The sequence below is a fragment of the Rattus norvegicus genome, chromosome 7 (assembly GCF_036323735.1).
Source record: "Rattus norvegicus strain BN/NHsdMcwi chromosome 7, GRCr8, whole genome shotgun sequence".
NCBI lineage: Eukaryota > Metazoa > Chordata > Mammalia > Rodentia > Muridae > Rattus > Rattus norvegicus.
This window is the reverse complement of record NC_086025.1, coordinates 71,255,113-71,275,565: the sequence shown is the minus strand read 5'-3', so window position 1 is coordinate 71,275,565 and position 20,453 is coordinate 71,255,113. Positions and strand designations below refer to the sequence as shown.

The following is a 20,453-nucleotide window of genomic DNA, read 5'->3' as shown; positions in this document are numbered from 1 at the left end:
GCCTGACTTTCATTGGGTACTGGGGATTTGAACTTGACTCGGCACACTTGCCCAGACATCATTCCTACCCACTGACTCATCCTCTCAGCCTGGCAGCCATATTTATACAGTTCTTCAATTCCCAAATGCTGCCCACACTGAGAAAACTAATCCACACACGACCAATGAAAGCACTTAACTATGCAAACAAGCTTTCGAGGGTCCTTTAAGAGTCTGAGACCAGCTTCAGCTGGTTGGTTCCCAGTGTCCCCTCATTATGCCTTTATACCTTCTTGTTTTTCCCCCTAGCAATCAGGAGCCATTCTGGAAGATAGGCATGGTGGTATATGCTGTACCTTTAATCTACACTCCAAAGGCAGAGGCAATAAATTTCTGGGAGTTTGAGGTCAGCTTTATGTACATAGTGAGACCCAACCTCAAAAACATGAAAATCTTAATTCAAGTGGCCTACACTATCAATTTGTGGAAGCTGTAATTCTCTAAAAGGGGTCTTTGCATTGACCTTCTGCACAGAAAACCTGTTTCAAGAGTTGGGGAAGGGAGATAGTTGCAGTAAATCCCCAAGAAGCTGTAAAGTACCCTGGGCCAGAGACGGAGTGTCAAAAACGCAGGGATACTCTTCTGTTCTCCAGGACTGTCCCATCCTTGGGGCTGTGAACATGCTGACTGCTCCATTCTTTTAAGGATTGTCTGATCCCCCGGTAAAATCCACAGTCCCCTTGGCTTGAGAAGTGGGTCGGCATGACCACTACAGTGTTATCTTCCCCCTAAACTATTCTGACGGCGTGGTTTCTAGGCTGGGCCATTTCAGAGTTAGTGTCTGGGAATGCCTCTGGGAATTTGGAAATTGTTGGGTATGGAGGACATCTAATATTCCACCCCTATCCCTTAATTCTTAAATTAGCTAACTGTGTAGTGTGTAAAAACCAAAGGACACAAAGTCATCAGATGCAGTTATGTATTAAGTTTCCTACACGGGCTGTGGGAAGGGGATGAGAAATGCTGAAGAGCTGCCTGGTTGGAATACTGACTTCTGCTAAGACATAGTTCTTATCATACACCTTACAAGATCATCTTCCTACAGGAGAATCGGCTTCCACAGGGATAGCAGGGGTTGCAAGGGTCGCAGGGGCCGCAGGGACCACAGGGGCCACAGGGACCGCAAGGACCGCAGGGGCCGCAGGGGCTGCAGGGGCTGCAGGGGTTGCAGGGGTTGCAGGGAGACGTGCAAGGGTAGCATGGAGACTCGATCTTGACACAACTGCCGAGCCCGTAGGAGTAGGTCACGTCTTTCTCATCCACGCACGGCGGCAGACTGAACTCTTTGCAGATGTTCATGTAACTGTACTTTTTGGATCCGAGGCAGTCGTACCTGTTTTCCCTCTCGGCCGATACGCAGACCTTTCCATCTTTAACGCGCACTTTGACCTGATCAGGTTCAAAGCCGCAGACGTTCACCGATCCTAAAATGTTACTGCTGCAGCAAGAGGAGGCCAGAATTCTATTTGTCGTCCTTCTGAGTCTGTAGTTGAAAAGGGAGAAAGGGAGAAGAGAGATTAGATCTCGGGGCTCAAGACCTGATCAAAGTCTGTTGGCCTTTCAGATCTTCCTCAGGTTTGAATCCAGCGCCTCCTGTTATTAGTTATGGAAACTTGGCATGTTCTTTAACCTGTGACTCCGTTTCCTTACCTTGATTGATAACGGTGCTAATGCAACACAGCACTGTTGGATGCGATGATATTTTACTCAGTACTCTGCTTGGCTCGTTATAAATCTTGCCTAATTACTACCGTTAGCTTTACTTTCACTATCATCACATGGAGACAGTTTTGGTTTTGTGTGTTTTCTGACGTTGACATGTGAACCTAGGGAAGGGAAGTACTTTGCTAGATTACAGCCTCTACTCAAGATTCCTCTTTTCTTCTTAATGAGACACAACCAATAAGCTAGCATTTGGACTCTGCGTCTTAAAGCCAGGAATTGTGTGTGCATGTGTGTGTGTGTGTGTGTGTGTGTGTGTGTGTGTGTGTGTGTGTGTGTGCATGCATGTGGATCCAGCTATTCAAGAAGTTGAGGCAGGAGGATTGTTCGACCCCCAGAGTTGTAAGGTGCTTTGGACACTGAGCACAATCCTGTCATTCTGGCCATTGCTAGACAGACAGACAGACATTCCACCAGAAAGCTCATTGGCAAAAGGACAAGGCATGAGAGCTCTGGACTGGTTCTTCCTGGGCTGGGAGAGACCCTGGACGGTCGGTGCCAGCAGGAATCCAGTCTGTCTGGTTGCCTGTATGGATCAGCTGTGTAGTGAACTCCCAGAGGCACGATAGCCAGGGCCCTACTGTCTCACAAAAGTTTGTGGCGGTTTCCCCCTCGCCCCTAATTCAACAATGTTGTGTTAGTAGCTTGAAATCACTCCTGAGAGGGATGTTCTTGCCATGGTAAGCGGCAAACTATGCTACAAACTAGGACTTGAAGAACTGGCTGCTGCATATGATGGCTGTGCTGGCTGCTTGACAGTCCTGTCAGTAAGAGGATTGACACACAAAAAGAGCAGCTCACACTACGTGAGCAGTTAGGATACATCAGGAGATAGCAGAGCCGGGATGGGGAGACATTCCAGCAGGTACGAGCACTGCTATTCTCTTCTAAGGACCCAAGTTCAATTCCAGTATCCATGTCAGGTAGCTCACAACTAACTGACAGCTCACACATTTAACCAGCTCCAGGGGGAACTGCTGCTCTCTTCTGGCCTCTCTGGGTACCTGCCCTCACTCACATGTACATGCTTACACAGCATATACACACAATAAATAAAAATACACACATAAATCAAAATAAAAGTAACTCCTTTTGAAGGCGGGGCAAAGTTCTGAACCAGAGCAGTGACCATGGAACTGGATCTGAGCTTTGCCATGGAGACAAGTTTCTGAACTCAGTGAAACGGGGACATTAATGAGAGAGCCACCTTCCTGGGTGGCGGTGAGGCTTGCCTGGTCCATGACATGCATTACAATGATGCCTGATGCTCAACTAGGATGAAAGGCCTTTGTCTTCTCTTTCCTTAAAATGTACCCTTCCAGGTGCTAAGTACATCTGAGCAGGTGCCAAGTACGTAGTCTTATTTAAACGTAACAACTCTGGTGCCAATGGGATTATCAAAACTTTTTTAACAATTGCATTTTAACTGTGTGTAAGTGTGTGTGCCTGCATGTAGGTTTGTGCAGATGAGTGTGGGTGTCTGATGATATCCTGGAGGTAGACTTACAGATGAGCATAAGCAGCCTGCAGTGGGTGCTGGGAACTGAACTCTGGGAGGACAGTGAGGGTTAACTGCTCAGTTCTCTCTCTAGCCCCTGTGTCATCTCTTTATGCTGGATTTTACTAAACATGTTCTTCTTAAGTTACACAAGTACATTGTAGAAGATACAGGAAATACAGATGAAGTGTTTTTATTCTCTTCATGTGTGTGTGTGTGTGTGTGTGTGTGTGTGTGTGTGTATGTGTGTGTGTGTGTGTGTGTGTGTGTGTGTGTGTGTGTACACACAATACAGGGGAGTTAGGGTTCACATGAGAGACATTGAATCCTGACATTAAAGATAGTAAGGATGGGCTGAAACTAGCAAAAAGCCCAGAAGCTCAACAGGATCCCTAAGGCTGTTGACTCTTCCGGGAAAAGCTCGGTCTGTCTTCAGCAGGAGCTGGAGACTAACCTGGGAACCCGATCTATCAGTCAAAGCCATCCTTCAAGTCTATTTCCTCTTAGACACCCAAGTCTCAGGTATGGTCAAATGTATTCTATTGCTAGACTCTCCTTGCCCTCCTCTGTTCCTGTCATCTTGGCTCCTTTGGCCCTGCAGTAGCTTCTCTAGGGGTCCCACACTATGAATCTTCAGAAGACTGCCTAAAATTCTCATCCAGGTCAGATTTCTTTTCACTTCTACATTAATATCTCTATGAGCAAGAATATATAGTTTTAGAAGAACTTGTTGGAGCCATATTTGACTCATCAATCAACTCTAAACTTGGAACTTGCCTCTTGTCTGATAGATTACTCACAACCCCAGATTAAAATTCAGCCCTGTGAGGAAGAAAGTAATATAGACAAGACTCTGAAGTGTAGAGTCAGTGGACCCTCCCCCTAGACTTCATGGGGATATTCTTTTTCTCTTCAATTTCAGTTCTCAAGAGCTGGCCAGACTTCACTCCTCACCAAGACTTATCTTCATCTGCCTTCTTCTGCCCCTGCTCAATGTATGTTTGTGTAGCTATATACATTATGTGTGGCCAGGTTGACATTAGGCAACCTTAGCTCGTGAGACGGGGTCTCTCTCTGAACCTGGACCTCACCAAAGAGACTACACCAGCTGTAAGCAAACCGAGATCCTCGTCTCCCCCTTCCTGTGCTGAGGTTATCATGTCATAGCATCCAGCCTCTTTCTAGGGGTGCTGGGGAGACCTAAACTCAGACCTTCACACTTGTGAGAGGTAAGCACTTTAGCAACAGGGGCACTCCACAACCCCCTTCCTGCCTTCTTTTCTTGCTTTCTCTTTTCCTCAGACTTTTAGAGTCGAAAAAATGCCACTCAGCAGCAGGGAGCAGGTTGTGGGGTGTGTAGGGCATCTGATATCCTTCCCCCAGCAGGGCTCAGGACACACAGGTGTCTGGCTCCCATTTGAGTTCTAGACTCACTAGAACTAGTAGAGCTGGGAATTTGCCTTTCTCGTAAGTCCCTGGCGATGCTACCAACACTGGTTCAGGGGCCACACTGAGAACTACATGGCTGTGCACATGTATGTTAGACTCAGGCAAGTGTCGCTCGCTCTATCATCCTAGTCAACTAGAGCCCTGCTCTTTAATGGTGCCCTGTTATAAACTGACTAAGACAATAGCTTACTGGGCATTAAACAGGAAATGCTAGGTATCGAGTTTGACTGAGTGGCAGGTGATCTCTGTGAGGCTGTGTAGGCTCTACCTTAAGCAGGCTTACCTGAACTTTGAGACCTTCGGTGAACAAGCCTTAAGCCCGTTTCATTAAACAAAAAGGTTAAACCAAATTAAACACACATCTGAGGCTGGATGTGTGATTTGGTGACAGAGTAACTTATTCAGCATAACAAGGATCTGAGTTTTATTTCTAGCACTAAAAATGAAATAAATAAAAATGCATTTGAGCCTTTGAGGCTCTGCCTAGGCAGGCAGATCTGTGTGAGTTCCAGGAAAGCTTGGGCCACCCTGTCTCTAAAACAAAAACAACAAAAGTTGCATTTGACCTATTTGGTCACATCAACTGTGTACATGATGGTGGACCCTGAGACCCAGGGGTCTGAATGAGTATAAAAGACATCAAAGAGGCAGCTTACTTTCACCATTCAGTGGATCTAGAATCGAGGAGTTCTCATCTGTGGGAAAAACCAGCTTTTTTTGGTAGCCATAAAACCTCTGCTCTACATCAGCCTTGTTGATCGAGTAGAGTGTGTGTGTGTGTGTGTGTGTGTGTGTGTGTGTGTGTGTGTGTGTGCGTGCGTGTGTTTGTGTATGAGTGTGTGTGTGTTTGTGTGTGTGTTTGTGTGTGTGTTTGTGTGTGTGTGTGATTTCTCAGGAAATTTTTTATTAAGAGTCAAGCAAATAACAGACTCTTGGGCAAGGGGATGGAAAACAGTCTTGGGACTGGTTGCTAGGTACCAGTGAAAGGTACAGAAGTTGAGCTCAGTGCAGCTCAAGGATCACAATGGCTAACTACGATGCAGTTGTGCTTGCAAGGAGTCAAGCCAGAAGCCAGTGTCACAGACAGAATGGAGGAGGAATAGAGGTTGATTAGTTTCTCTAGCTTTAGTACAAGAGTCAGGGAAGCCTGTGAGGTGTGGATGTATGAGCTTATTAACATGGCTCATGTGGCTTCAGGAAAGAAAACCAAATATCTCCATCCCTTTGCATCCAAAAGTAAGAGTCATGTGACTGCTGGAGCTTGGGGTACAAAGGTAAGAAGAAAAGGAGAAAACTGAAGCAGCTAAGGAAACAGAAGAGCCAAGCTGGCTGACTAAGACAGATTCGGGCTCAGTCTTTTGAAGCAGCTGTGTAAGCAAAAAGCTCGTGGGTGAGACTTACCTGAAAAAGCCCACCGTACACACATCAATCAATCAAACAACCGATACTGTGGAGGGAATTTAAAATTGTTATTCACGTCTGGACAATACAGTAAGACATTTGAAAAGACTAGCGCATTCTTTAAAGGGATGAGAGACATGTTACAAGTAACCAATGTCCAGACATTCTTTAAAGGATGAAAGGTCATAGAGAGGAATTCTAAACTCACAAAGCCTTGAGTACAGTTTCATACCAAAGATGGTTTTATAAAACACGGAATGGAGATCAGTCTATTCATGTGTCAGATGCTAGATTCAAGATGAGAAAAGGGAAGGCTTTAATTGAAAGAAAAAGTTAGTCATGAGTCCTTTGGGATTAGAGCTCAGATCTTGGCTTAAGGTTTTCCACCCCTATTCAGGAAAACTGAAGCTGTAGTTTTATACATGACACTGAGCCTTTCCAGACAGAGAAAATGGCAAGCTGTTGGCATAGGAATCTTGCAAGGTGGCATGAATAGAAAGAAAAAGGCTGGGAAAGAGATAAGGAGCAGGCAGGCTTGAAGTTCACAGATGCTGAACTTGGACAGTTCACTTCACATACTAAGGCCGGCACTGAGGAGACCCGGACACTACCAGGAAACTACCTCAGACCAGAGAAAGCGGAGCTCTTTCTGAACTGTATATGAGAGTAAAGCATGAAGTTAAGCCTACGGTGTGCCAAGAAACAGTCTTGTGGGAAGGCAGGAGGGTACAGACATCAGAGAGAAAAGCATCTGCCCTATGAAATGGCTGAGTGGGAGGCAGCCAGGTGGCTATGATAGCACACAGCCACAGAGAGAGGACACAGACCTGCTCACAAAGACACTTAATATTTGAACCAAATATTAATTAATCCCTATTTCACAATGTGACTTTAATACCTTGATATCCCAAGGAGTAAAAATAAACGGTTTAAAATACGGATGAATTCGTAGGTGACTTCTCCATTGCAGACTGTCAGGTAGGTCTGATCCTGACCCTCAGTGACATCGTCAGCAATTGTTCCGTTACCCTCTTCACAATGAAACATCACTGTTGTCAAGGAACTGTGTCCACCACCCCCACCCACCCACCCAAGAATCCTTCCATTCATCCGTCTGAGCACCCTCCCGTCCATCTTATCACCTCTGGCTTATCTGCCACTAATCTTCATTTAACACAGGCAGACATGAGAGAACTTTCTAACTTTTCAATTCCCTTCAAAAATCTTGAGACAGTCTCACAGTGCACAAGCAGACCTCATACTCATTCTGTACCAGAAGCTAGCCAAGAACCTCAGCCTCCTGCCTCCACCCCCCAAGCGCTAGGATCTATTCAGCTACTATACTCTGCTCTTTAATCCATTGAGTGGGTGTAGAGTCATTTACATAACCAGGGACAATGCCCACTCCCACCGTTTCTCCTCTCTATACAAACTGTGGGTATATGTGAAAAGTTAGAAAAGGATAGGAAAGAAACTAACCTCCCCCTCTCCCCCCGCCAATTATATTATCCAATTCAATTGAAACCCCACTTAAATCTACTGTGAGGGCTGCTGCCTGTGATGTGGCAAATCCTTTCTGAGGTTGGAGGGGGAGGCCAGCCTAGCAGCCCTAGCTCTAGATCAACTCTGCCTGAGACTGGCTGGGAGAACAGTTTCCACACTCTTGGGGAAATGCCTCCAGAGTCCAGTCTCTTATCTGCTCCAGAGGCTTCTGGCAAACATTAAGGATTTGACCGATGATTTTGACTTTCTTCTGCAGTCATTTCTGCAAGTCCAAGTACACCCAGATCACTTCAGTCATACCTAGAAGAAACGTTGAATGTGCTGCTTTCAACAGCTTTTAACGACACCCCGTGATTCCCCTCCTTTACCACACTAGGCAACCCTAGTTACCACACTGCCCCTCTTGCCCTCTATTCCCACCGCTGGCCCACCTACTCGTCTTTTCTTTTTTTTTTTTATTTTCCTTTTCTTTTTTTCAGAGCTGGGGACCAAACCCAGGGCCTTAGCAAGCGCTCTACCACTGAGCTAAATCCCCAACCCCACTACTCGTCTTTTCTTAAATCTCTCCTGGTCACCTGAATCACTTATCTGGATTCCACTTCACATCTATTCATCTGTCACTGTCCCCATGTCCCCACTTCTTCCCACTAACATGGCTACACTGCTCAGGCCTGGGGGTCACACCCTCTCCCTCGGCCAACCTTTTCCCCCCATCAGCGGCGCAGATTGCTTTCCTCTCTAAGCTGCGGAGCGATGGGCGGAGGCAGTACAGCTTGTAGTCACACAGGCAGCACGGGTAGTAGAGGTCACACAGGCCACAGGAGCGGGATCGCTTGGAGTAGCAGAGGCAGTAGGGGTAGGGGTGCAGGTCGCAGCAGCAGTAAGGGTGCATGTATAAGTCACACAGGCAGCGGGAGCTGATTTCGTCGATACATCTCAATTGTCTTAGTTCTCTGTCCACCTTCTTTATGTCCCTTCTAACACTGTCCAAAAGACAACTCAGTGCGGCCATTATGGTCACACCTTATTGTTCTGTGAGTACCTTTGGGAAATGGCACTCAGAGGAAAAAATTGTTCTAAGCTCTTCTCAGAGGCCTCCTTTAAAATTAAATGAGCCACACATGATTCACTTACTTTAAAGCTTGTGTTCTGTGACCTCGCCCACCTTCTAAGTATGTCATAGTGTCCTGGTTACCATGCCAACCACAAACAGTTAAGGTCCCCTAAGGCCCTCCTCAGGCCTACTCCCAGGATGGTATTCCCACTGAGAATTCATTCACCTTTGGTGCTGGTGGGCCTTGAGGGCTACCGTTTAGTGTCCTCGACTTGTAGGAGTTAAAGAGACAAGGCACGGCTGTGACCGTGGTATTGATCTAGGTGTGGAAAGGGCAGGAGCCACCTGACTAGTCTCTGGTGTCCTCATTCTAGCCTTGATTCATTTTGGCTGTCGGCCCTTCACTCCTACCAAGTCAGCCTTAAGTCTGCCATTGTCATTGGCTCTCTCAGTCCCACATCTCTGAGTCCCACTCATTATTATTTCCTGGTGCCAGGGATCAAATCCAGGGCCTCATACATCATAGACAACTGTTCATGATAGCTAGGAACATTGGTTCTCCGCTAGCTGGAGCCCAGAAGCTCCCGACTCCTACTGCTCAGGGCTCCTGTCTACAGTCATCACCCCTCAACAGGGACCCGAGGTCTTGTTTCTAAGCCTCCAAGTGTCTGGTCGCTGAGTGTCCCCAAGCATTGGTCCCTGATCCCCTTCCACTAGCCTGAACCCTTTGCTTCAGCCGTGCCCGTTCTCCAACATGGGTCAACCACCAAGACTGCACACTCAGCCTCAGATCTGACCTATATTTCTCTGCTTCGATCCGTCACCCCACTTCCACCTCTCTAGTCCCCTCTTAGACTCAATCCTAGGGAGGGTGCATGAGGACAAATGGATGCGACTACCAGAGAGGGATCTAAGAGCTGAACTTTTATTTTGTGTTCAATACAGGCTCACTGATTATGCCTCATTCCCTATTGATAAATGTTAAAGGTAGGTCAGACCCAGTGAAGGGCGCGCGCGGGGGGTGGGGGGTGGATGGCTGGCATCACAGCTCAAGGGTACATAGGAAGCTGGCAAGAAGGCTCAGTGCTTAGGAGCGTTTGTGCTCTTACAGAGGGCTGGATACTCAACCTGGACCTCATGGTTCACAGCCATCTGTAACTCCAGTTCCATAGGATCTGATACCCTCTTCTGACTTCCACAGGCTCCAAGCACAAACATCACATACATACACACATGTAGGCAAAACACACATAATAAAAAAAATTCAAATTTTTTAAATCAAAATTTTAAAAGTAAGGAAGGCAATGGGTTCATTGTCCTCCCCCACTCAAGTTTCCCCCAATCTGTCTGTTCCACACCGTAAACAAACTGATTTTGGATCTAAATCTGTCATTCTACTTCTCTCCTTAAGCCTTTTTGGAGACAGGGTGTCACAAGATAGCCCTAGCTGGCCTAGAACTTTCTGTGTAGAGCCCGCTAGCTTTGAACTCAATGAAATTTGCCTGCCTCTGTCTCCCAAGTGCTGAGTTGAAAGGCAGACAGCACCACACCCAGCTTGCTTTAGCCTGTTAAAAGAAGTATTAAAGTCCTTACAAGGGCCTGACAACAGGGCCTCTGCCCACTCTTCTTGCCTATATTATCACTGGCATTTGTCCTCCCTCATCCACAATGGCCTCCCCAAAGAGCCAGTCACTCTGTGGGGGCCATGCCTCATTCTTTCTCCTGTGTTCTTCCCACTTAGACGTTGACATCTCTGTCCTAGTCTTGGGTCTAGTTCACTCCTGGGTTCTCATGGCTCTCCTTGAGGAAGCCTTCTCTATCCTATTTATAACACGCCCCACCCCTCTCCCCTGCCAAGGTCTCAAATAGCTCAGGTTGGCCTTTAGCTCACTGCACAGCTAAAGAGAACTTTGATTTTCTGATCTTCCTGACTCTGCCTCCTGAGTCCGAGATTACAGGTGCGCATCACCCGCCTCAGTTATGAGGGGCTAGGAACTGACCTAGCCTCATGGTGCCTGGAAAGCTCTACTCACTGAGCTGCAGCCCCAGCCCTGACACATTTCTTACATGACAAAGCTTGTCTATTTCCAATATTAGACTAAACAGGATAGTGACTGGTTTTGCTCCCCAGTAGCTACCCCACACGATGCCTGGTACTTCGTTAGCATTTACACATTGAGCCACCCAATGAACAGACTCAGCAGAACTCAGAGGACAGAGTGAAAACGGAATACAGGAGGACTCAGTAATGACACCCAAGTCCGAAGCTTGGCCTGTTAATAGGAAGGAGCTGGGGACGGAGTATGGTAAACAGGACTCTTGCTAGTGTCCGAGTCCGGGAAGAAAGTGGAGGAAGCCTGTGGATAGTGACCTGCAGCTCAGAGAAAGGAAGGAGAAGCAAACCAGGAGACAGATACCATGGATAGCTCACAGGAGAACGGGCAGAGACAGACTACCGAGGAAAAGCAGCAGCAGAAGTAGAGTGTCAGGAGTTCATGAAAGTCCTCACCAGAGAGGCCATATCCCTGAAGCCCAAGGTGCTGTGTGTTGTCAGCTTAGCTTTCCCAGCCTTGACCTAGAAGGTTCTGCTCTGTGAAGAGGGAGTGTGGGAGATACTTAGCCAGAATCCACAGAGGATTCTGGAGGAGAAGCTGGCCACCTGGCTCAAGTGGAATGAATCAAACAGCAAGGTTGAGCTATGCTTTCCTAGGGACACAAGATAATGCCCTTCACTGGTGGCTCTGTACAGTTCTGAGGGGTAGGTGGCCTCAGTTTCCAGGGCTGAGACCTGTGGAAGTGTCTGGATTTCTCCAGCTCCAAATTGAATGCTCTACCACTGAATGCTCATAACCCTATGAACTCCGTGCTTAGCAAATGTCAGCAAAGGTTTGGTAAGGCAGCTCTCAGTTTTAACTTGTTAAATACACATTTTTCAGAGCTTAAACACACGTCTTGGTCCCTGTAGCGTGTTATTGAGATAGTCCTGGCTGCGTTTCCACTAGGATTCCCCAGCCCACTTCCCTATAATTTTAGTCTTCCATCACAGAATACAGTTTTTTACATTAGTTCAGAGGCTGAATCCATGTATTTAAAGATTTGATGGAGTGGTCATGCTGGCATGCACTAGTAGGATATGCTGAAGAGGTGTATGTAGAAGAATCACAAGTTCAAGGCCAACTTGGGCTACATTTTTGCTCATGCGGTAATGCAAGTCTTTAATTCTAATAGTTGGGAGGCAGAGGTAGATGGATATTTGGTGGAATTGTGGTCCATTCACACCAGAAGGCTGACAATCATTAGAATCTGCTAAAACCTCCCCTTTTTTAAAGGTTTATTTATTATATATAAGTACACTGTAGCTGTCTTCAGACACACCAGAAGAGGGCATCTGATCTCATTATAGATGTTTATGAGTCACCAAGTGGTTGCTGGGATTTGAACTCAGAACCTCTACAAGAGCAGTCAGTGCTCTTAACCACTGAGCCATCTCTCCAGCCCCTGCTAAAACCCCTTGACAAGCTACAGACACAACTCCTTGACCCATTAACATAAGCATACATTGGCTCTATCGCAGAGGTGGGGTCATCCCTTACTCAAGATTAGATTCATGGGAATGTCTACTCACCTTGGCTGGTGCCCAGACAAACTCTTCTGGGATAGAGGTCAGGAGGTAGCAACTTCCCAAGCCACGCAGCACTTGCCTGGTCCCAAGTGTTAGCAGTAATATGTGCCAAAGGCAGACTCTGCTGCTTCCTCCACCAGGTAAGACAGGTACAGGACAAATCTATTCACTAAGCCAGTGTGTTATGAGGTTATCCATCTAGAGGATACCTTTGGGATCAACACACAGTGTGTAAACATTAAGCCCAAAATTATGCCCTCCACATGGCTTTAATTCTGTTGAAAAGAATCCATTGAAGGAGAGCATGACCTTTAAAAATGACTGTGGTTATCTCTGAGAAGTAGAATATAGGACTGGGAATATACCCCAGCAGTAGAATCATGAAAGGTCCTGGGATCAATCCCAAACAAACAAAAATGCATTTAGTCTATTATTATTATCATTATTACTATTATTAGATGTGTGTGTACATGAAAAAAATATGTAGGTATGTGGTTATGTGTTACACACATGGAGAGATCAGAAGACAACTTTTGTGAAGTCAGTTCTCTCTTTCCACCTTTACATGTATTCTGGGAATTGAACTCATATCATCAGGCCTACATGGTGAGTGCCATTACCCACTGAGCAATCTCACTAGTCCTGAAATATTTCTGCTATCTTATAAGTAGCATTCTTTACTCAAGGCTTACCTCTGGCCCCATCTGCAATCTCCAGGTAAAAGGCTACAGAGATGGCTCATGGATGAAGAACTTCTGTCAAAGCTTGAGGAAAAAGGCAGGTTCAGCACTCAGGTAAAAGACAGCAGGGATGACAGGGATGATGGGGATGATGGGGGTGATGGGGGTGATGTGGATGATGGGGGTGACAGGGATGACTGAGGTGATGAGGATGACAGGGATGACAGGGATGAATGAGATGATGATGACAAGGATGACAGGGATGACAGGGATGAATGAGATGATGATGACAGGGATGACAGGGATGATGGGGATGATGGGGATGATGTGGATGATGAGGATGACAGGGATGATGGGGATGATGGGGGTGATGAGGATGACAGGGATGATGGGGATGATGGGGATGATGGCACACCTGTTATCCTGCTGTTTGGAAGGCAGAGTCAGTGAACTCCCTGGGAAGCTGACTAACTAGATTAGTCAAATGGATGAGTTCCAGGTTCAGTGACAGACCCTGCCTCAGCACAGGGGAGAGTGATCGAGGAGGTCATGCAGTGTTACACATAACCACACAACTACATCCCCTGGGCAGGCCACTGGGAAGTCTAGTGAGACACATCGTTGGCTTGCCCAGGACCCAGGAAACCTTTTGTAGGTGGAAAACTCTCTCCCACTCCCACCATTACGTACAATCCATGAAATTGCCTAGACAAAGGATGGACACCTAAACTGGCCAACCCACTGCCCTCCTGGAACTTTGTTTAGTGCTTGAAAATAGTTCATATTCCCAAATTGGTCCTCAGCTGCTCTTTGGATCTGTCAGGTTCTTGACTATTTCCAATAACCTTGTCCTTTTCTTTCTCTTCTTTTTTCCTGCATTTTTTTTTGGACAGGGTTTCACTATGTAGCTCAGGCTGTCCCAGAATTTACTATATAATGTTGCCCGGGTTGAACTTGATCTCTAGGCAATCTTCCTGCTTCAGCTGAACTCCCCCAGACTGCAAAGACAGCATGTGCCACAAGGCCTGCCACAAAACCCTGTGATTATTCTATTTACAGAGGCCAACTGAGGTGCTGGGTATGAATGGTGACATATGCAGCTCTTTACTGGAAACTATAGAAGGCTCTCAAGTTTGAGGCCTGCCTGGGCTGCATAGAAGCTTGAAAACAACAGCAACAACAACAAAAAGACCAAGACAAGCCCAGTGCTCAGTGGCTCAGGTCTGTGATTGTGGCTACTCGGGAGGAGGGCCAAGTCCAAGGGCAACTGAGAAGGGGAAAGAGTTGGGATACAGAATGTTCATAGAGCACTTGCTTAGAGTGAAGGAGAAACCTGACTGAGTTCTATTCCCAGGACCAGAAAAATAAAAAGCTTTAAGAAACAACAACAACCAAAAGCAGATCCTAACTGGAGTGACAGCTTGCTGCCTTTGGCCTACTCTCAGAGACCACTCCAGGCTGAGCTTTGAGGCGAGGTAGCTGCTGACCCAGAGCCCTGATGTTCCCCTAGCTCAAACCTTGGCACATCAAGAATAGCTGTCATACTGAAGGCCTATGGGTGTGGAATAAAGGTGATTCACGTTAAGGGAAAATGATTGGAAATGCCAGGAAGACTATCCAAGAGCAGCATCCCTAGGGCAAGAGAAGTCTCCATGGGGCTGAAATCTTAGCACTTCAACTCTGGAAGAGCTCTCATCCGCATCAGCCTCCCATTTGACAGAAAACGAGGCAAGTAAGCCTGCAAGACAGGCACATAGGTGCTCAGGTGCTGAGATGCCCCTTTACTGGTCTGAACGACAGAGTTCTTACGAATGCATTAGCTCCTGTGCTTTATCTTCCTTTAATATTTCAGCTCCATGAGGTTTTTATAAAAGAAAGATTGATTTACTTACATATGTTATGTGTGTCTGTGTACCTGAGTGTATATATGTATGTATTCGCCATGAGGTCATTATATAATAACGATTTATTTACTTACATATTGTGTGTGTGTGTGTGTGTGTGTGTGTGTGTGCCTGAGTGTATGTGTATGTATACCCTATGAGGTCTTTATAAAAGAAAGATTTATTTACTAACATACTTTATGTGTGTCTGTGTGCCTGAGTGTATATGTATGTGTACCTCATGTGTGCAGGTACCTGCAAAAGCCAGGGAAGGAAGGGCATTCTCAGAATGAGATCTCCTGGAGCTGGAATGTTAGTTATATAGTGGAGCAGTTTGTTATAGCCATCTGATGTGACTGCTGGGAAACCCAATCATAGTCCCCTGCAGGAGCCACAAGTGTCCTTAACTGCTGTGTCATCACTCCACCACGACTCCTTTAAAAGTATGAGAGAGAGGGAGAGGAGAAAGAGCGTGGTCACGTGTGCGTGCATGTGTGTGCGTGCACGTGTGTGCTATGACTGTTGGAGGTAAGGATCACAGGAAGGTCTACCACCAGGCTCCGTTGTCTTAAGGCAGCCACAGGATGACCCAGCAATTTGACCAAGGTACATGAGGTTAAGTAGGGACCAGACGAGTCCCCTGAGTCTTTCTAGAGCAGCTCATGGAGGCATTCTGCCAATATACACCCTATGACCCCAGGAGGAAGGAGCACAAAGCTAATGTGACTTTGGTTTTTATAGACCAGGCTCGTAGAGATATCAGGGAAAAGCTTCAGAGGCTAGCAGGACTACAGGATAAGTTGTTGAGGGATTTAGTGCAGGTTGCTGAGAAAGTCTACCACAACAGGGAGACAGAAAGAGCAGAGAAAGAGAAAGGAAGAAGATGAAAGGGAGATGAAAAAAGAAAGGTGACAGGAAAGGAGTTTACAGAGAATCTTGGCTATAGTAGTTAGGGAAAACAAAGACGATAGACACAGAAGTTAAGTCAGGAAAATATGGTTACAAATACCTCCTAGTGTTTGTAGATGCTTTCTCTGAATGGGTAGAGGCTTTCCCTACCAAGCAGGAAACAGCTACCGTGGTAGCCAGGAAGAAATCTTTCTGAGGTTTAGAGTGCCCAAAGTAATTGGATTGATTAAGGGTCCCGCTTTTGTTTCTAAGGTAAGTCAGGGATTGGCAGACATATTGGGGACTAATTGGAGCTCCATTGTGTGTACCGTTCCCAGAGCTCAGGGAAGCTAGAGAAAATGAACAGAACCCTAAAAGAGACCTTAACATGTAGGTTGATAACATTATGCAGGTGAAGGCAGACACAAGATAAAACGAGGCCTGTCATTAGATGAGAAGGAAGGGAGGTGGGAACAGAGGTTTTAGAAGGAGTGGGGGAAGCAGAAGAGAGAAGCAAGACAGAGACAAAGAAGGACGACCCAGATCAGGGTGGTCTTAATGGGCCTAGGTAGTTATGTCTACTTTTTCAGGGGTAGATTTCTACAGGTCAATTCATCTTATCTAGGTGGGCAGTTTATGTCTTTATCAATTGGTTGTGAGTTTATTGTGTGGATGTACTGTGGATTGAGATTTCCAATATATATATAAATCTCATTGTCGGTTTGCAGTCTGTTGAGTAGCTGGGACCAGAGAGTTTGCAGCCAGCAGAGAGCCGCCAGGAGAGATACTAACCAGAGATAAATTGATTAGTTTCACATGGCCCCACAGGTACTGCAACTAACTCCAGAGACCAGCTGGAGCAGCTCGAGGACCGCCTTGGTCAGAGAGTACTTGGGGGCAGAGTGGAGCCACTGAGGTCAAAGTACCCTCCAGTGCCATGTGGCTCTACCATGCGGGATAAAAGGCTCTGCCTTTTTAAATATTTACCGCAGTAGATGGGGAACCAATGTGTTAGGCAAGAATCCACTAAAAATTGAAGATTTTCAGCCTGAGAAAGTGTAATTTTCTAAGAGGGGGCCAATGCCCTGTTACATCACGTGATGTCACAAGCACAGGAACCTTAAACAAAAGGGACACAGAGGCAGCCTGCTTACAGGCCCTAGGACCCCTGCTGTGAAAAGTGTAGGCTGCCCTGAACACAGAGGTAGAGATTAGAAGCTGCCTGCTTCTTTAACAAAGGTCGTTTGGTCAATGATTTAAGTTAGGTTTGGTTTATTTGTTTTAAAGATGGTATAAAAATGCTTTATTAAGTCATCAGGATACCCATATTCTCTTAACGTGGGCTCCACAGGAACATTGGGCTAAAATCCTGGTTAGACAAGCTGCCTGTTAGTCACTGACTCCAAGGAGAGGGTGGTGATATTTGCCAGTTATAAAAGTTATTATAAAACAGAAATCATCCACCAGGCAGAGTGAATACAGACATGCATTATAGAAGTTATTAATAACTAAAAGTCACTCCAGGTAGAGAGCTTAACGGATAGATGTATATTGGGCTAAAGCCCTGATTTGACAAGTTGCTTCCTTCTTATTGGTATTGGTACTAATAAAAGTTTGATTAAATTGTTTTATGAATTCCCCTGCTATGCCATATGGCTCAGTGATGCCCGCTAGTGAGGGTTTGTGGTTATTTTTAAAATTACCACAGCAGGAGGCTCAGATTCTCTTAATGTGGGCTCCGTGAGAATTTCAAATTGATTTCCTGACATGACAGATTAAAAAGGCCTAACGGGGTTGGGGATTTAGCTCAGTGGTAGAGTGCTTGCCTAGGAAGCGCAAGGCCCTGGGTTCGGTCCCCAGCTCCAAAAAAAAAAACCCAAAAAAAAAAGAAATAAGACTAAAAAGGCCTAACAGGCTCGTACACGTTTGTTGAGTTTACTTCAGTTTCTTAAATTGTTTTAATTTTCATAATGGGTGTGATTTTGAGTCTTGTGGTTATATTATTTCTCTGGGAGAGAATACAAGATACAAGCTTTTTTTGGTTACAGACTAAAGAACACAGTATTTTGGGAGAAAGTTTTTGTCTTGTGTTTTTAAAAAGGGTGGTTAGGCTCTGGACATCTTCCAGAGTTATATTGATCAGATTTGATAGAGGTAGACTTCCTGAACAACTAGATTCAAGAGAATCAAACAAAAAGGTATCTGGATGATATTAAAATCTTGTTTTGAGATTTGTATATCACAGAATATACAGCTTTTTGTGAAGCTCATCATCAGAATCCTGAACTGGCCTGCTTGGATTCCTGATCTCAGGGACTTTCAGCCGGGTCCAGTCAGGACAGACATCAGGCTACAACTCACCCATTTTCCCATCCCCTCCCACCAAGGATATCTCAGTGCCCATGTACAGCTTGAGGAAGTTATCGAAGAGTCATCACTCCAACTCTCTAAACTTTGGGAAGCTGAAAGTGGTTAGTCTAAGGTTGTCTTTCTAGAAAAGTTAGAAATGGTCATAATTTAACAGGGAGGAATTAGCTCAAATTGATTGTATGGCCACAATCTCATTTGGTAGAAATCCTTATATTTGTTACTAAGCCAAAGTTATAATCTTTTACATTGGTACAGAATTTATTTGATCTAAGTTTAGATTTTTCTCTGATATGAATTTCTTATTGATTTAAAATTAAAATTAATATTGTTACTCTCATATATAGACATTGTGCCTATACAACACATTTAAGTATACAAGGCTTATACCCAGACCTTTACCGCTATTAGAAAACTAATGTGAGACGATTAAACCTGTGAGCTAAGGGCCAGATCACAAATCCGTGATTCTAAGTTTACTGTTGAAGAGTTTCCAAGATAATTTATTAAGATAGTTAACGGACAACAGTCCAGATTGTTTACATAGTGAGATGGTTTTCACAGACGTCAGAAATCCACAAATGTGACATTTAACGTTATTTAGTCACTTGCTGAGACGTAACTGCCCCTAACCGGTCCCCATTGTGGACACGAAGAAGCAGCTGAGCTTCCCTCCCTCCAGGTGAGGTGCATGGTGGCTCGGTGGCCACTGGGCAGAGACTGCCTGTTTCTCCCACAGATCAGTACTGTCCTTGAGCGGACACAATTTACAGGTTAGGACAGCTCAGCTCTGCAGAGACACAATGAGCTGATCCTTATTCCTGTGTCACTAAGGTCTGTCAGACTCCTGGGTCAGGAGGCTGAAGATTGGTTCTCCTTCATGTTGGGGACAGGGGTCTGTGCCAGCAGACAACTGCCTCTTCTACCTGTCCCAGTTCAGGAAGCCGTGTTAGGCTTCCTATCTTTCAGATAATATTGGCCATTCTCAGATTTCTGACGGGGTTGAAACTAGTTATAGTCTCATAGCCTACCCAGGCTGTTTAAGTTTGAGAATATATATTTAATTGGATAGTTATCAGATAGTATACAAGCTAGCCAGGACATAACATGGAATTTAAGCCTTTCTTAAGCTAGAATAGATAACTGAATGTTCTGTTTAACTGATAAAATGTTCGGCTGGGAGTTAGGTATATTTTATACTTTATAAATTACAAAATGGTAATAGTTGTGCTCAGCTTACATTTGAGAGAAAAGGGTTCGTTTTCTTTTTAATTAGACAGAAAAGATGGGTTGGTGTCATTATGCAGGTGAAGGCAGACACAAGATAAAACAAGGCCTGTCATTGGACGAGAAGGGAGATGGGAACAGAGGTTTTAGAAGGAGTGGGGGAAGCAGAAGAGAGAAGAAAAAAGATGGAGACAGAGAAGGAAAACCCAGATCGGGGTGGTCTTAATGGCTGTAGGTAGTTATGTCTACTTTTTCAGGGGTAGATTTCTACAGGTCAATTCATCTTATCTATGTGGGTGGTTTATGTCTTTATCAATTGGTTGTGAGTTTATTGTATGACTGTACTGTGGATTGAGAATTTAACATATAAATCTGATTGCTGGGTTGCAGTTTGTTGAGTCTTGATTTTACTGGGTGGCTGGAACCAGAGAGTTCATGGCTAGCAGAGGAACTAACGAGAGATAAATTATGGTTAGTTGCAGAAGACCCCACGGGTGCTGCAAGAGACCAGCTGGAACGGCTCGAGGACCGCCCGGGTCAGAGAGTACTTGGGCAGTGTGGAGCTGCTGAGATGAAAGTATCCCACAGTGCCATGGGCCTATGGGTGCCAGCGCTAGCCCAGGATAAAAAGGTCTGCCTTTTTTTAATATTTACTGCAACATTAGCAGAATTGTCCTTGGACACTGGTGCTGACTGGGTGGTACTCCTTCCCCTCGCCCTGTTCTGAGCCCTACCATTTTAACGTGTTCCCTTTGTCGATCATGATTGGTACCCCAACTCCCTTGGTGTCCACTGAGCCCTCCTTGAGGTATCCCAACTCACTGATAGGAACCTCTTCTTGAGGCTTCAAGCCCTTCAGTCAATACAACATGAGATTTAGTCCAAACCGTCTGCCTTATATGCTCCAGGAACACCAGAGACCCCTCATTAGACTGGTGATTCTCATCCGGAGGAATCGGGCACAGTTCTGGAACCCTGGTGGAAGGGATCTTTCCTGAGGTTGTTAACCACTGTCAGAGCCCTCAAAGGTGGACGGTATTGCTGCCTGGGTGCTCGTGTCCCATATGAAGCCTGCAGATGCCCTGCTCCCCGGGACTCCCACTGGTTGGTACAAAAGAGG

General features: G+C 45.6%; 2 protein-coding genes across 12 annotated transcripts in view; one reads left to right on the top strand and one right to left on the bottom strand.

Annotated features, from left to right (window-relative positions):
* Positions 1–944: 944 nt before the first annotated feature.
* On the bottom strand, positions 945–13,296 carry Odf1 (outer dense fiber of sperm tails 1). 4 transcript variants are annotated; one of them, XM_039078408.2, is made up of 2 exons: positions 12,981–13,296; positions 945–1,522 (listed from the first exon to the last, which is right to left on the bottom strand). In XM_039078408.2, the coding sequence occupies exons 1-2, from the start codon at positions 13,028–13,030 to the stop codon at positions 1,063–1,065; spliced, it is 510 nt and encodes a 169-aa protein (XP_038934336.1). In that variant the 5' UTR covers positions 13,031–13,296; the 3' UTR covers positions 945–1,062. The 4 variants fall into 4 exon arrangements, with proteins under 4 accessions (XP_038934336.1, XP_017450148.1, NP_077040.2 ...); XM_017594659.3 differs by lacking the exon at positions 12,981–13,296 and adding an exon at positions 8,314–9,117; NM_024126.5 differs by lacking the exon at positions 12,981–13,296 and adding an exon at positions 8,347–8,702.
* Positions 12,992–20,453, top strand: part of LOC103692890 (uncharacterized) — a 26,134-nt gene continuing 18,672 nt past the window's right edge. The window contains exons 1-4 of one of the 8 annotated variants that reach the window (XM_063264616.1): positions 12,992–13,619; positions 14,028–14,189; positions 19,810–19,964; positions 20,242–20,437. The gene's annotated coding sequence lies outside the window, so the exon portion shown is untranslated. The other 7 variants (XM_063264617.1, XM_063264618.1, XM_063264623.1 and 4 more) reach the window with 7 other exon arrangements.